The 16,905-nt window shown below is 42.2% G+C and overlaps 1 protein-coding gene across 3 annotated transcripts in view; it reads left to right on the forward strand.

Moving 5' to 3' along the window:
* MYO5B (myosin VB) overlaps positions 1-16,905 on the forward strand; it is a 203,947-nt gene that overhangs the window by 126,166 nt on the left and 60,876 nt on the right. For all 3 annotated transcript variants that reach the window (XM_063453850.1, XM_063453852.1, XM_063453851.1), the window contains exons 10-14: positions 4,238-4,503; positions 10,279-10,360; positions 11,296-11,436; positions 12,653-12,775; positions 15,933-16,016. In XM_063453850.1, coding sequence (XP_063309920.1) covers positions 4,238-4,503; positions 10,279-10,360; positions 11,296-11,436; positions 12,653-12,775; positions 15,933-16,016 — 696 coding nt within the window. The remainder of the gene's footprint in view (positions 1-4,237; positions 4,504-10,278; positions 10,361-11,295; positions 11,437-12,652; positions 12,776-15,932; positions 16,017-16,905) is intronic.

Below are 16,905 nucleotides of genomic sequence, written 5' to 3' on the forward strand. Positions count from 1 at the left end.
GCGTCTGCCCTGTTACCGTAGCGGTTTAGCCAGGGCTCCATCGCGTCTAGTTTCACTGGGGTTAGCCCCCGAGGTAGTGGGAGACCCTCCGCCGCCAACCGCGGCAGAGGCTCCCGTCCCCCCGGACTTTCCTTTCTTGAAACAACGTTGGAGCCCATGAGCCCCACCGCAGCCCGAGCACTCGTGCTTGAAGCGGCAGGCTGCGCCCCACTTGCACTGGCCCTCATTAAAGAGCCAGCATAAGCCCTTCTGCGAGGCGGCCGACGAGGAGGACTGACCCTTAGCGCCAGCCGCGTGCTGAAAGGGCTGCGCCTTCTGCGCCATCATGAGCTTCATCCAGAGAGGCAGGTCCATCTGGTCCCACCGCATGCCCGGATTCGCCGCCAGCCGCTGCCGGAACTGCTCATCATACCGCCACCATGCCAATCCGCCATAGGTGCGGTACGCCTCCCATATGCCGTCCAAGTAGCAAAACAGGGACGAGCAGGAGCCCGGCGATTTTTCCCCGATTACGCTGGCCAGGATACAGAATGCCCTTAGCCAGTTACCAAAAGACTTCGGTATCTTGCGATACCTCCGCCGTTTCTCCTCCTCCTCTTTCTTTTCGTCCTTCTTGTCCTCCTCCTTGAGGTCAAGAAAGTCCTCCAAGGGAAGAAGCGAGAAGATCTCGCAAAATTCCCCCTTCCAGATTTTATCTTTCACCTCCTGCTTGAGGTGCACCCCCAGCGGGCCCGCGAAGGACACATACGCATGTTGCCTCGCTGCTTCCGTCACCCCACCCGTCAACTCTGCCCGTTCGCTTCCCGCCTCACCCACGCTGGAAGCCGACACAGCTTCCCCGCCCGCAACTGCCGCCGGGGTCCCTAGACCGGGCCCCGCCTCACCTCCCCCTTGCGTCCACACCTGCCCTACGCTACCTTGTGTGCCACCCCCCGCCCCCAGTGAGTGGAGTAGTGACTGCAGTGTTTGTACTAGTGCACTGGACTGTAGCGATTCGGTAGACTCACCGGCCAAGCCCCTGGGGCCGATGACACCCGGGGCTGCGCAGTCCGTCACTGCTCGTCCAGGATGAACGCCATCCGCCGATGTCCCGCCAACCAGGGATCCCACCCGGTGCCTGGAAAACTCAGATGAGGAGCGACTCCGGGACCTGGAAAGAGGAGAAGAAGTCCTGGGCAAGGCGTACTGTTCCCCCACCACCTTCCCGTCCCGAACCGGGGAGCGCCTGCTTGCCGCCAAAGCCTCCCGCCGGGTATCCTCCCGCCGTCGCGCCCCAAAGGCCCTGAGAGCCCTGCCACGTGGACTACGACTCCTACCGTCGCCTTTGGATGCCAACCCCCGTTGATGCAACCTGGGGGACCCGGACCCTGCCGAACTCCCTGACATTGCGCGCCTGCGCCGGGGCCTCCGTCTGCGTGTCCTGGGGGCCCTAACCGGCGAGGGGCTAGCACTACCCGACTCCGAACTAGACCCACCCTCCCCGCTTCCCGCCCCGCGCCCCAACCCCGCTGCAGCCCGACCTACCCCTGCACCTACGGAACCCGGACCAGGGACACCTCCCCCGGGGCCCTCCACGGACGCGGACGGTGACACCCCGCTCCCCGAGACAGTTATCCCCGACCGACCGGACCTCGGAGCCTTTCCTTTCCCCTTACCCTCTACCACCCTCCTAACATCCATCGAACCCGCAGGCACTACCTTCCGCCCCGCAAGCGAACTACCGAGGGACCCCCCACCCTCCCCCACGGAAGTCCGCCCAGTCTGCACTCCGCGAGACCCCTTCGCAGCATCCCGCACCCCCCCCAGGGGCCCTCCGCCCGACCCCTGCTCCCCTTGGGCCGCTCGCCTACCCGCCCCCCCGTCCGCCCGCTCCCTGGAATCGGGCCTCACTCCCCGCCTGCCCACCACGCCAAGGGGACCCCCGGAAGGGGCACCTGCACTTGCCTGCTGTACGTTGGGCCCGTCGTGGACCGTCCCAGTCCGCGTGCTGCAGTCCACCGCCAAGACCGATGGGGGTGCCCTCCTGGGCCGAGACCCCGCCCCGCCAGGCCCCGCACCAGGCCGTCCGGCCGCCATTTTGGATCCAGCTCCGCGCACGGCCCCATCCGTGTTAGGGGGTGGTGCAGCGATGTCCAGGGCAGCCGCCCGTCTCGACTCACCACGCCGAAGCCCCGGCCGCACACTGGGAGGCAGAGCCTCAACCAGGCAGCTCCTGGGCCTGCTACGACTTCCACTGGCTGTCTCCTGCACTCCCGTGCCACCGACCTCCGGTTCTCCTCCCGGGCTCAAACGCCTCGGGGGCCTCCTGGCCCTCGCCGGGCGTGAGTCTCCGGCCTCCTGTCCTGCCGCCGCAGCAAGGACCGGGCCCAGCTGGGCCTGCACCCAATCCGCTCCTTGTTGCCGCGCCGCTGTCCTCATCCCCTCCAGAAGCTTCTCCACGATATCCATGGCCCTGCAGAGGAGACAAAGAGAGAAACCCTACCCAGCAAGTTTAGAGAGCACCGGGATGCACACAAACTAAACCGGGTAGGAAATTAGAAGTGAACCTCACAAAATGGCTCCTCCCTTAAATAGCCAATCCCACATATCCCATAACCCACCTGTCCTGTCTGTTCCTCCTGGGCCCGCCTCCTAACCCCTGTCAAGGCCCTGTTCCGCTTAAGCTGTGCTTTGGCTACATGGGGCTACATTACATTTTCAAGCATGAAGCCAATGGAAGTAGAATGTTGTCTTATTCCAGTTGGATCCTTCATGCTTTATTTAAGTCTGAAAACTTCTTACATAAAAAAGAACGCTTTGCAAGGCACCACGTCTTGAACCTTCTCTGGCTTTGATTATGTTTGTTAAATGGGTTCAAGCAAAACTAAGCAAATTAAATGGACTCATTAGCGCTGTATTGATGTAGTGAGTTAATACAATTTTCGGAAAGTGAATGGGTTCCTAGTGAGCAATATATATAGCTGCAGAGCAGTAGCGATAATGTGGCAGAAACTCGAAAGCCTATTCATTACTGACTCTGCATGTACACAATAAATCTTACACGCTGTAAACATAACATAAATAATGTATTTTTTAATTAATAGAAGAACATTAATTGGATGTGCCACATTGTTTTCTTTAGCTAGTAGCTGTACATGTATCAAAAGAAAACTAACGATTGTCAGTTGTTTTTTTATCTTTATACAAACAACAATTTTATATTTTAACTAGTTATATTATACTTACCTTTGCTTCCAAAAGTTAAGAAACTGATTTATAGAGTGACATAAATGATCCTTTTCTCCAAATGCCTTTGTTAATTAATGCAAGATAATGTAACGTAACCACTTCAACTCAATGACGGAGCCTGTGTGCATTGTGCATAGCTAGTTAGTCCTGCAATGTTAAACAGTCTAACTGCCCCACTACAATTAGTAATGAATGCTGCGCCAGGCTGATCTTTCTAACCCTTCGTTCCTCCCATACCGCACCCCTCTGTCGATCCTTACACTGGCTTCCTGTATCCTATAGGTGTCAATTCAAAACACTAACCCTTACCTACAAAGCTCTAACCGACTCTAGCCCCTCTTACATTTCTTCACTGATTCATAGATATGCACCTTCTAACCTGCTAACCCGCGCTTGCAGGACTTCGTAATGGCCCTTTCTTTGGAACAGCCTGCCTGCCCCCATCAGACTCTCCCATAGTCTTCAATTGTTTAAAAAGTTCCTCAAAACACATCTGTTCAGAAATGCCTATGGACTCCCAGAGTAACTTATCTATACCTATCCAAATCTGTCTCTTGCTCTCCTAAAGAGCCATACTCCACTATCACCTCCAGTTCTGCTACTTTTACACCTTGTTTGGTGGCTGTCACCCTTGCTGCCCTGTTGTGTATTTGTACCCCAACTCCTCTAGACTGTAAACTCATTTGCGCAGGGCCCTCATCTATCTATTGTTCCTGCATCACTGTGTAATTGTGTCATTTATTGTAAAATCCCCCCCCCCCTTTCTTAATATTGTAAAGCTCTGCAGAATTAGTTGGCGCTATATAAATACCAATAATAATAATAAAAGAGCACCCCAAGCACCATAACCACTACAACAGACTAGCATGTTTTAGAATGTTTGACAACTTTCCTAGGTGCAACCAGGCAACTGTTACCACAGACCTTCTTCTGGAATCTGACAATGAGTTAAGCAGGTTTGTTTATTGAATGAGATTGATTGACCCTGAATTTTGATATCCATCTCTAGAAAGGCGATGTTTATCTGAACAATTTCTGTACATTGCTGGGAGTGGAGCACGACCAAATGGAGCACTGGCTTTGCCATAGGAAACTCATCACCACGTCAGAGACATATGTGAAGAACATGCCTGTGCAGCAAGCCTTAAATGCAAGAAACGCGTTGGCAAAACATATCTATGCCCAACTATTCAACTGGATTGTACAACACGTCAACAAAGCACTGCATACCACCAGCAAACAGCATTCATTTATTGGTGTTCTTGACATATACGGGTAAGATAGATGGCTACATAATACTTATGTACCACCAATACTAATTATATTATATAACATCATTTCCTGAAATGTTTAAATAAATAACAACTACAATTACGTAAAATGTATGGTCTCTTGAACGTTTTGCTAAACTATATTTTTCTGCTTGGAACATGTTAGTAGAACACAGTGGGAGTTGTGGTTGAACAACATTTTAAGAGTGTCCTAAAGATAGGCTCCATATTCACCAACAGATGATTATAACGGGATTTTGAAACATAGAATGTGACGGCAGATACGAACCATTTGGCCCATCTAGTCTGCCCAATTTTCTAAAAAATGTCATTAGTCCTGGCCTTATCTGAAGTCTAGAATAGCCTTATGCCTATCCCACGCATGCTTAAACTTCCTCACTGTGTTAATCTCTACCACTTCAGCTGGAAGGCTATTCCATGCATCCACTACCCTCTCAGTAAAGTAATACTTCCTGGTATTAGTTTTAAACATTTGCCCTTCTAATTTAAGACTATGTCCTCTTAAAAGTTACATGTAGTACTGTTTAGAAAACTGAGTTGTATAGTGGTTTTTTTTTTTTAACTGATGAAGGTAATACATGTTTTGCTTTGAATTTTTTGCTGAATAACAATTCTTACATACCCAGCCTGGAGTACAAATTATTTGTAAATTGGAACCCACAGACTTATATTAGTCAAGAGAACACAAGAAAAAAATGTTTTATGGAGAGACCAGATATTTTGGAGCAAGACCGTTCCAAGCTAAAATTTCCATGCAGGCAAAATGGTGGACAGTATGTACCCAAACATTGGAGTATATACATCTGCTCATTATGATCAAGCTTTGTATTAGTTCCGCCAATGATGGCCACATAGACACATCTATGCCCGCATGTTTTTAAATTAGATATACATATTTATTCAAATTATTATCAGTGTGAACTATATAAGTACTTGGAATGGGAGTCATATTATTTTCTGATGTCCTACCTTTTAAGCTCATGCAAAAAATATATAAAAACCTGGGAGATAATTTGCAGAGAAAGTCCCCAAAGAATGTTGAGACAATTTTATCATGAGTGCTTTCAGAGTGGCCTTCTTGACTTAATTAGCATTTTTGCAAGGTGTGCAAGTGAACACAGCCTTTATAGCATCCACAATCCCCTTTTGACATGCTTCCTAGCTTACCCTCACCCTTCCTATTTCTGGATCCATACCTCCAGAGATGGGATGCATATTTATATCTGTATTCAGTTTTTGTTCATATTTTATTGTACTATCTTTCTTCTAAGTCCTGTACCAGCTGTGGGACAGGTTACCCAGAAAGTTTCTGGTCCAGTAGAGTGCTGTTGTGTGTTGTTTTTAAAATGAAAATTGATTGAATACAAATTTCTAATGTGAAACCGGTGTATTTTTGCTGCTCCTAATTTCTCCTGCACCTTCCAGTCGCCTCCCGGATCTCCTCTGAGATTTATTTTGTTGCAAGGATTTATAAATGGCCACTGTAAGTTCCTTAATTGCCTTCAGAGACTATTTTCCACCTCGGGAAGAATAAACCTTTAATTGTTGCTGGTGTTATAAATGGACAGTTAGTATCTTTGCAGCTCGAAGCAGCTTTTAGCTAATTACCTTGGCTCATTCCAGAGCTTAAAACTTTGTAATGAGGAGCCGTGTTAAGTTAGCACTTTCGTTTAGTGAGTGATACTCTGTCACTATTTCTTTACACGGTATTATTTTATTTGTGGGTTCCTGTTTGACCAAGTCCTAAGCGCTATTTACTATACGTCTTAGATATAGTGACCTCTTTATTTTACTCGTCGATAAGTATTGCTCCTGATTACATCACTAGTGTATTTTGATAGGTTTGCATTTTTCTCTGTGTGCTGAGTTAGCTTCCAGCCTTAATTAAGGCAAAACAGAAACAATTTTGTACTAAATCTGGAGTAATCACCATTGAAGTCAACAAAATAATTCTGCTGATTTTTCATTTAGACCCAGATTTGTTGCAGTATTTCCCCGATAAATAGGACCATAGGGAGTTCAGGAGTAAGTCACATTTGCTGAACTTTTATGAAATGTAAGATTAAGCTGAATCTGTGCTTACTTTATGGGGCAGCAAACACAGCAGGCTATCCTGCTATACTGGTGTAAATGACTGTAAACCGGTCTTACTGATGTGACAGTAGAGTCAGGTTTTAATCAGGGTGCCAAAATGTATTTTTCTTTTTCTCACTCCTCGTGATCATCTTGCTCTGTTTAATTCTCTCTGTGTCCCATTGATGTGCAGGGAGATTGATGATGGAGGACTATTTGAGGAGGGAAAGATGGGCAGTTCAGATTTCGAAAAATTAGGTTTTAGAAAATGGGAAGACATCCAGTTAGAGATGTAAGTGAAGCAAATTTGCGATACGTTCTAGGAGAGCAGGAGGGAGGTCAGAGGAGGAGAGGTATATCTGTGTATAGTCCGCACATAGATGGTACTGAAATCCAAAGGAGCTAATAAGTTTACCAATAGAAGCAGTGTAGATGGAGAATAAAAGAGGACCAAAAACAGAGCCTTAGGGAATACACACAAAGACAGGTAGTGGGGAGGAGGTGGCACCCGAGAGAGAGAGGATGAAAACCAGGAAAGCACTGTGTCATGAAGTCCAATCTTGTGGAGGGTTTGAAGATGAAGAGAGTGGTGTATCAAAGGTAGCAGGAAGGTCCAGCATAATTAAGAGAGAGACCGTTAAATTTAGCAGTGATTAAGTCATTGGTCATTCTTGTAAGGGTAATTTCAGTAAATGAAAGGAGTTGAGGCCAGACTGAAGATGATCAAGGAGAGACTTAGTATTGAGAAAGTGTGTTAGATGGGTAAGTACAACACACTCAAGAAACTTAGAAGTGAAGGGGAGAAGTGATATGGGATGGTAGTCTGAAGGAGAGGTTGTTTTTTTTAGACAGGTTTTTCAAGAGCTGGCGTTTTTTAGGATGGTATTAAAAATTGCATGTTTGAGGGAAAGTGGAAGATACCAGTAGACACTTAGAGGATGTAAATATGCATTAGGGATGGGACCATAGATAGAGGGGGTAGAGAGGGCATGTGGTGGGGCAAGTGGATAAGAGACTTTTAGAGACCTCTATCTCAGAGACAGAGGGAAAGTAGTTAAAAGTGTAAGAAGGTATAGAATGGAAGTATTGGAGGAGAGGAGGAAAGAGGGGAGATTACATTCCTAATTCGGTTGATCTTGTCAGTAAAGTAACATGCAAAATCACGAGCTGTGAGGATAGTTAATGGCAGGGATGCAGTGGGGCAATCCAAGGAGTTACGTTAAATTTGGGATCATGAGAGTACTTGGATATGAGTGAGGTAAAATACTCTTGCTTGGCAATGGAAAGAGCAGAAGTATAGGAACGTTGCATGAATTTGTAATGTTGGAAGTCGGTTGTGGTGCAACATTCTGCAGTACGGGAGTATTGTTGGAGAAAGCGGGTGAGCTTGCTGTACCAGGGTTGAAGATGTGGCTGAGGCCTCGAGTGAGCTTTAAATGGTGCCACCATATCTAGAGCAGCACACAGGACAGAATTCTAGTATAAGGTAGCTTGAGAGGGAAAGGGGAGAGTTGAGAGCGGAGGAAGTAGAGACTGTGGATAGAGGAAGAGAAGTGATGTAGATCACTTTCAGTGAATTTTGTAGACATCAACATACTGACATGTTGTTTCATTCTTGCACACCATGCTATGGATTAGTAACCGGTGTGAGCTAAACAACACTGAATTAGATTAAAAGTTACCTGGAGAAATGCTTGGGAACACATGTTTACCAATTATATTCATGGTCCTAATTAACGCTGTAATCAAAGCAAGGCTTAATGTGACATGGAGCCTGCACCTGTGTAATAATGATTTTATAACACAATAAACCAGAATTATATGTCTGTTCTCCCCTGTCTGCTTGGCTTTTTTATGCTTTTATTGTGTGCTGTGTGATGGGGAGGGGGTGAGTTATTAACTTAATACAGAATTGTATTGTATTAAAAACCATAACGTGACAATTAGGCTAAATGTACTTCTTTGGAAACATTTTCCACCTGAGCCTTAGTCACATCGTTGCTGTTTGAGACTAACTTTTGCAATTCAGTTTTTAGTTCATTGCAGTCCAGAGTTAAAGGAACCTGTATTCCTAATGCTTTAGTGTCCCTGTCCCTATTTAAAAACAAGTGCCCCCCACCCCCATATAAAATAATAAAATAAATCATTTCACTTACCTTTGTCCAGTGTTGAGGATCGCTCAGCACTGACTGCATCTCCGCCTCTTGCGACAATGGTTTATATTGAGTATGGTGTTGCAGCGAGATGCGTTCAGCGTCCATCATTTGAGTTTCACGTTTATATCCCTCGACATAGACTTAATCTGTTAGCAGAGATTAATAATTGCTGTTTATGTTCTTTGTATTTCTAATTGTTAAAGGAACACTATAGTCACCTAAATTACTTTAGCTAAATAAAGCAGTTTTAGTGTATAGATCATTCCCCTGCAATTTCACTGCTCAATTCACTGTCATTTAGGAGTTAAATCACTTTGTTTCTGTTTATGCAGCCCTAGCCACACCTCTCCTGGCTATGATTGACAGAACCTGCATGAAAAAAAAAAACTGGTTTCACTTTCAAACAGATGTAATTTACCTTAAATAATTGTATCTCAATCTCTAAATTGAACTTTAATCCCATACAGGAGGCTCTTGCAGGGTCTAGTAAGCTATTAACATAGCAGGGTATAAGACAATCTTAATTAAACAGAACTTGCAATAAAGAAAGCCTAAATAGGGCTCTCTTTACAGGAAGTGTTTATGGAAGGCTGTGCAAGTCACATGCAGGGAGGTGTGACTAGGGTTCATAAACAAAGGGATTTAACGCCTAAATGGCAGAGGATTGAGCAGTGAGGCTGCAGGGGCATGATCTATACACCAAAACTGCTTCATTAAGCTAAAGTTGTTCAGGTGACTATAGTGTCCCTTTAAATAAACAGGTAAACATGAAAAATGAGGGGTCTATAAAACAAAAGGCTTGACTATTACGTATATTTCAGAATTAGTGAAATAACTCCCATTCAACTGACTCAAGCTGTATAAACATTTGTAAAAACTAAATAAAAATGTAGAAAATTATTCAGCTTATCAAAGTGCATTATCCTTAAAGGTAACTAGGTTATTATATTGAACTTGGAGTTTACCGTAAGCTCTGTATTCATTGCCCCTGCACATTAAGCAAAGGATTGTAGGGGAAATATCCCTTCTCCAGTGCTGAATCCCTGATAAACACCCTCATTAATAAGAACAATTTCTCTCCACTACAGATAGAATATCCTCATGTGGATCCCTACTCATTTTACCCATCCGCCTGATCCTCGTTTTTCAATTTTACCATTCTCTTTTTTACATAAAAAATAAACTCCATCTTTCTTCTGTTTGTGCCTGATATTTACTCAGCTTCTATAACCATTAAAATTAGATATTCATGTAACTGATGTCTGTAACATTTATACGGGGTGTGAATATTGCACTGCATGAAATATTAAAGGAGTATAAAGTGTTCTATGGGGCTTTAAGAAAGTGTCACGGGACACATTTTGATTCGGTGATATGATCGTACAAACAGGGAAATAATCGTGTTGCAAAATAAAGTGTTTTAAATGTTTCAAACAATCATTAGCATTTCATATTAAACGACGTGCTAGGTAATACACTGATTGTTCTCTTGTAAATACAGCAAATTGTTTTTTATCTTCAATGTGCAGGTTTGAAACATTTGAAATAAACAGCTTTGAACAGTTTTGTATCAACTATGCCAACGAGAAGCTCCAGCAGCAGTTTAACTCGGTTTGTATGATCTATTTTGCATATTATTTATATTTTCATACAGGATGCTTTATGTAAAATTAAACAAATTGTTCTAAACGTTTTGTGAAAAGAGGCTGAGCGGCCTAAAATCTGAATAAGACAAACAGACTGCTGCAATATGAGGTGACAGCGTCATCTATACAGTTTTTACAATGTTCGTATCATTTGTACAGGAAGCAGAGTGCTGGTTAAACAGTCTGTCTATGGTAAACCCACGCACAAGGGTGGTTATATATATATGTATATGTAAACAGTAATTACGGATCATAGTGCTAAATGTAAAACTAATAGAATATTTCGGCTGATTGTTCCACTTCTAGAACTTAGACTGTCCTAGATTTTTTTTTTTTATCCTACTGACAACGTAGAAACATAGAATGTGATGGCAGATGAGAACCATTCGGCCCATCTGGACAAACTTGTCTTACACACACACTCACACACACTTAATCACACTCAATCACACACACACACACACACTTAATCACACTCAATCACACACACACACACACACTTAATCACACTCAATCACACACACACACACACTGACAATCACACACACTGACAATCACACACACACACACACTGACAATCACACACACTGACAATCACACACACTGACAATCACACACACACACACACAGACATCAATTTCCCACTCCACTACTCCAGTCTGCATTACCAATAATCCATTGATTTCTAATTCTGCTTCTCGTTTAAATTCTCCCAGACTCCTACACAGTGTGAGGGCATTACCTCTGACTGATGATGAAGCGTTTCAATAACAAGCATTTTATTGCATTTTGCACTAATAGGATCATTACATGTTACATTGTAATGGTTTTACTCTCTGGAATTCAAACTTTGATGTCGCTATGAGAGTGATTATAGACTTGTCTTTTTTTTAATTGCAGCATGTCTTTAAACTGGAGCAAGAGGAGTACATGAAAGAACAGATTCCTTGGACTCTAATAGATTTCTATGATAATCAGCCATGCATCGACCTTATAGAGGCCAAACTTGGCATTTTGGACCTTTTAGATGAAGAGTGCAAGGTGAGTCCTGTGTTTCTGTTTTTGTCTTTGTCTTTTAAACCAAAACACGAACAGAGTTATTTACTAAGGAGGGAATTCAAAATGAATTTAAATTTCAGGATAAAAGTAGCCGAAATGGAAACATTTGGCCTTAAATCTGAAATTCACTTTGAACTCTCTCTTCAGTGCTTAACTCTGTAAAGCTGGTGCTTCTGAATCACAGTGGAATGGACTTCCAAGCTAGCATCACCCGTGATCTCCTCTAATCTACGAGAAGCAATGGGGTGTAACTAGCCATGTGCGGCCAAATGTCAAACTCCTCTATAGCAGCATTTAACTCCAGGACCGAGTTTCACTTTTTATCACAGTTACTAAAGGTGTATTTACTACCGCAAGGCCTACTAAATGGCAATGTTTCACAATGCAGAGTTAAAATGACAGGACCACTAAAGTCACTAAGACCACTTCATTGAGAGGAAGAGGTCAGAGATGAAGTGGTCTTAGTGACTTTAGTGGTCATTTAATGGTGAGTTGAAAAACTGAGCCCTGCTTCAGCCTAATAAATTCACCAACTGCTTAGCAGCAAGGAGCATATCTTTCAGCTGAGATGCGTTATTATGGAATTATAGGAGTTGCAGTTTAGCAATCCTTGTATGCTTTTGTTTATAAATCTTTAGCTATTTAGGTATATATCTGCCATAATGTTTTTTAATGAAAATAAAAGATGAAATAAAGCCGCATTTTATAAAAAAAATATTTTTGGAAAACGTTGTTTGGCCAAACTGAACTTTCTCGCTGTGTACAAGTACGTCTCCTGGCTTACCCCTGTAGCAGTCCCAGGGTCTATTTTTGAAATGCCTAACTCTTACAAAATATGGCCAACCCCATAGAGCAAGGTTAAGCCAGTAGATTCATTAAAAATAGTCATTTATTTACATGTATTACCCCATCTGCTACCTTTTGTGTCACTATACCCCGCTCCCTCTAGCATGTAAGCTCACTGAGCATTGCCCTCAATCCCTCTGTACCTTTGCGTCCAACTCATCTGGTTACAATTGCGTGTCTGTTAGTCCACCCATTGTACAGCGCTATGGAATTTGCTGACGCTATATAAATAATAAAATAATAATAATAATGTATGAATTACAAAATAATGCACCCAGCGGCTATAATAAATGTAAACTTTTATTTTAAATAATTATTGAAAAATATAACAGTTTTATTCAATTGCTTTTAGGTGCCCAAAGGAACGGACCAGAACTGGGCCCAGAAGTTGTATGACAGACACAGCAGCAGCCAGCACTTTAAGAAACCTCGAATGTCTAATGTCTCATTCATTGTTGTGCACTTTGCTGATAAGGTAAGTCCAGGCACAAACTTTCATGCTCGCCCTACCTTTAGGACTACCACACAGCACAGACAGGTGCACTTTATCCAAGACGGATGGGTCTACTTAAAGATGAGCCATCTCCAGTTCTGACTGATTTGTTCATGCTTTGATCGCAAACAAATATTTTATTTTCCTGTTTTAGAGTTTGAAATATATGTCTCTAGGGGCACAATCACATAGGATGATTGGAGCTGCTCAGTGAGCTGATAGCAAAAATATCACAGCTGTTCTCAGTTTAATAAAATCCGTGAAGGCTTTGTGCAGCAATGTCCCAAGCCAACAACCACTCATTTGTGTGTCCACATCTCAGGTACCTTCAAGAGCTGGGAGTGGGAGTGGGTGTGGGTGTGGGGAAGATGTAAATTACTCCTTGTGATACAATTGATCCATAGTATTCTATGCGCCATAACCTAAACATCAAGCATAGAATATATTAAAGGATCACTCTAAGTATTATAATAACATAATAGAAAGCTAAAGTGGCATTGTAAGTACCAAAATCTATACATTGTACTGGTTATGGTGCTAAGAAGGTTCAGGCTACATTCCCTTGTGGGCCAAAGCATTTTCAAAACAGGGGTTCCTGAGGCACTATTGGTCCTGCCACTGCTTCCTCGATTGTTCAATTTTCGCATTAGCAATATTAATTTTGTTCATATTTGGATCTCAGTGATTGAGTCTGTCAAGCATGTCAAACATGAACAAAATTGATATAGATAATGTAGAAGTGGAACATATTGAGTGAGTGGGGCCATGCTTGCATGTAGTTGTTATGGTGCTTGCTCTACCCATTTAAGGAAAGGGATCATCAGTTATATCTTGGTTTCTGAGAGCTAACTTCAGATGCTGCAAAACTTTGAGATTTAAATTAGGAGTATGTTTTATTCACTTTTTATTAATTTATAATTTTTTTCACATGCACTAGAAAATACCATCAAATAGAATGGATAAAACCCTCTAGTTTAGAGTATCTGTTATAATGTGCTTTCGGTGCATATTTAGGATTGGTTTTGGCTAATACTGCAATATATTTGTTTAGTAGGTCAGCATTCTGTAAAAATCGGTATTACCGGTAATTGATGTAACACCTTTCTAAAAAACCTCCTATGTGTAATGCTACATAAGAAACACTTTACTAATGATCTAAAGAAATTGCTGAACCTGCTTCTTGTGGGAGGGTAGCATAAACGTAACGTATTTTAAAGTAAATTAATAAACACTGCTGCAGTATTAAAAAGATTAAAGTAAATGGAAAGCAATGCAGTATATGTAAATAGTTATTTACTAGGTGCAATTTACAATGAATTGATTCAGAAGGAATGGAAAGCATCTATTTATTGTACAATGTACACATTAGCTAGAAATTCTCCTAGCCCAATGCACGGGAGAAAATGTATCCTCTTTAATATTAGAACACTATAGTATTACAAATGTGTATTCCTGACACTATACGTGTGAAAACACCGTTTATGTGTCTGGCCCTTCTTGTCCCATGTGAAAAAGGTAGTTTACTCACCTTTTTTTCAGCACTGCATGGGTCTCGTCGCGGCTGGCCCCTCCCATGCTCCGTCTCCTTGGCTGAGATCATCAGTTTGATTTTGATTCCCATAGGAAAGCATTGGCCATGCCACATGAATCTCTATGAGTAACGTTCACTTACTGTGCACACTGTGCAGCACTGATCCAGGAAGCACCTCTACTGGCCGTCTGACTGCCGCTAGAGGTGTTCCTAGGCAGCACTAAACACTGCCTTTTCTCTTAAATTAAAAATGACTGCAGGTAAATACTATGCACACCAAAACAACTATTTTATGCTGCTGTTGTTCTGGTGACTAGAGTGTCCCTTTAACTTGTGTATGTGCATTTACACCTGATTTAGGTTCCCATTTCTTTTTTTATATAACTTTGTAACGTGACTATTGGCTGAAAACAGACCGCAGTCACATTACACAGTAGGAAATTCTAAATAACTGATATACAATACAATTCTGATATACCAGCAAGTGAGGACAATTGTCTTAAATAATCCTTGCATTATCATGCCTTGCTCAAGTGGAGATATAAATTAAAAAAAAAAAATAAAGGGACCAGATTACTATTGTGTAGGTAGGCTGTACCTCATCCTCAGCTTATGATGAAATATAGTCACATCTGGGGTCTGCCAAAATATTTTGTGAATTAGTAAGTCTACATTCTGGGTGTTTTCTTCATGTAGATAACGAGCTAAGTGCATATTGCTTTTATTAAGGTGAATTGTACGTTTCTGCTGTTTTGGTGTGTTCCAAAGAAGGTTAAAATTTCAGGTCTTTGAAAGTTGGGTAACAAAATCTTATCTCATACTGCAGGCAGTGTGACCTTTCAAAATCACAGAGAGAAATGGTAGTTCTCAGTGTGAGTGTTTTTAGTAAATGGCGACTTAAAGGCAAGTCAGCAACAGTCTTTTGTTTGCTGGATGTTATTGATTCTCATCTTAAAGCAATCCGATTCTGCCCTGCTTGTTCTATTCATTATATGGTAATGAACTCTTTAGACTGTCTAGACGGACTAGTACACGTCATAGAACGGAGGGGAAATCAATGGATATCTACTCCATGCAGCTGAGTGAGATGTTAGAATGAGTATATTTTAGATTATAGCAAGAGACAAGAATTAGAACGTGGCACATGCACATCTGTAGATGGACAATAAACTAATACTTTGTGTGTCTGTTTTTTTTGTAGAATATATGAATGCAATATTATAGAGAAAAGTGTTTATATTTATTGAACATTTAATCAATAACTGAATATCATTCTGAAATGCTTTTTAGAATCCTTTTCATTAAGCAGTGAGCAGCTAAAATTTGTCCGAAACATGGCAGGATAAATTCAGAAAATACTCTTCTGTCCTAAGTAGACTCAATCCCATTGATATCAATGACCCGTAACCCTAAAGTATAATGCTCCCAAACACATTGATTTTTACATTGATTTTGACTGTGTGATCTGCTTCTGTTAAGAAATAGTCTAACTAACAAAATGGTATCTAACATGGACATAGGTCAAATAATCACTGGATTGTGATTGGCTATAGTATTGTAATAGAACAGGGGGACACCTATTACATGTATTGTATTCTCATCCTACAGGTGGAGTATCAATGTGATGGGTTCTTAGAGAAGAACAGGGATACGGTCTATGAAGAGCAGATTAATATACTGAAAGCCAGTAAGGTACGTGTCTTTGAAGCTCATACAAGCATACAGAAGCCAATAATTTTTCATTGTGAAGTGATATACAGTGGTGGCAACTGAAATAGGAAGATTTATAAAATAATTCTAGTTTAAATCTTTGCTGCAGAGGGTGATATAAAAATATCAGTACAAGGTGTAGATGATGCACGCATCAAACATTTAATTTTTCTCCTTAATTTATTATAATTATTTTTTTAAGACTTGAGGCTAGTGCCGTGAATTTCCACTTGTGTCAAACTGTTTTTATTCATTAAAGTGGAACTGTCCCCTATATCGCACACTTATGTATTTGTGATGTATGGAAATTACAACCAGATGTAGAAATCGAAACGTCTTTATCCTGCAACTGGTCTTAGTTCCCTGTCAGTCATTATTACAAGCTCTGTCTTTTATATCAGGCAGTCAGGATAAAGCATATAAAAAAAGGTGGAAAAGGAAAGTGGTGTTTTATTTCTCCCCCTCGTTTGCTATGTTTGCTGCTTTGCCTAGTCTGATCTGTATTATGATGCAGTTTGCTAAATCTTTAATATTAATTTGAAAGAAAAACATGCATCTCATAAAAAAAAGGAAAAAAAAGTTCAACACCTTTATAGTGTTATAGGTGATTATCAGTGTTTTATGCAATGGTGTTAATTCCCCTTTAATAGCTTCCCAGTACTCAGCATGTACTGTGGTAGTAGCTGGGTTTCATGTGCACAGCCACAAAGCCAGTTATGTGACATCCCAATCACACATAAGAGATAGTACACAGTTTGTGTGGAACCGCCACGGTCCGTGCTACCATAAGGTGGCACAGGTGACCGCCTTAGGGCACACTGGCCTTAGGGGCGCAATATTCAGGTGATCAGCTGGAGGGGAGGGCAGAGCA

This window comes from Pelobates fuscus, chromosome 5 (assembly GCF_036172605.1).
Source record: "Pelobates fuscus isolate aPelFus1 chromosome 5, aPelFus1.pri, whole genome shotgun sequence".
NCBI classification, from domain to species: Eukaryota; Metazoa; Chordata; class Amphibia; order Anura; family Pelobatidae; genus Pelobates; species Pelobates fuscus.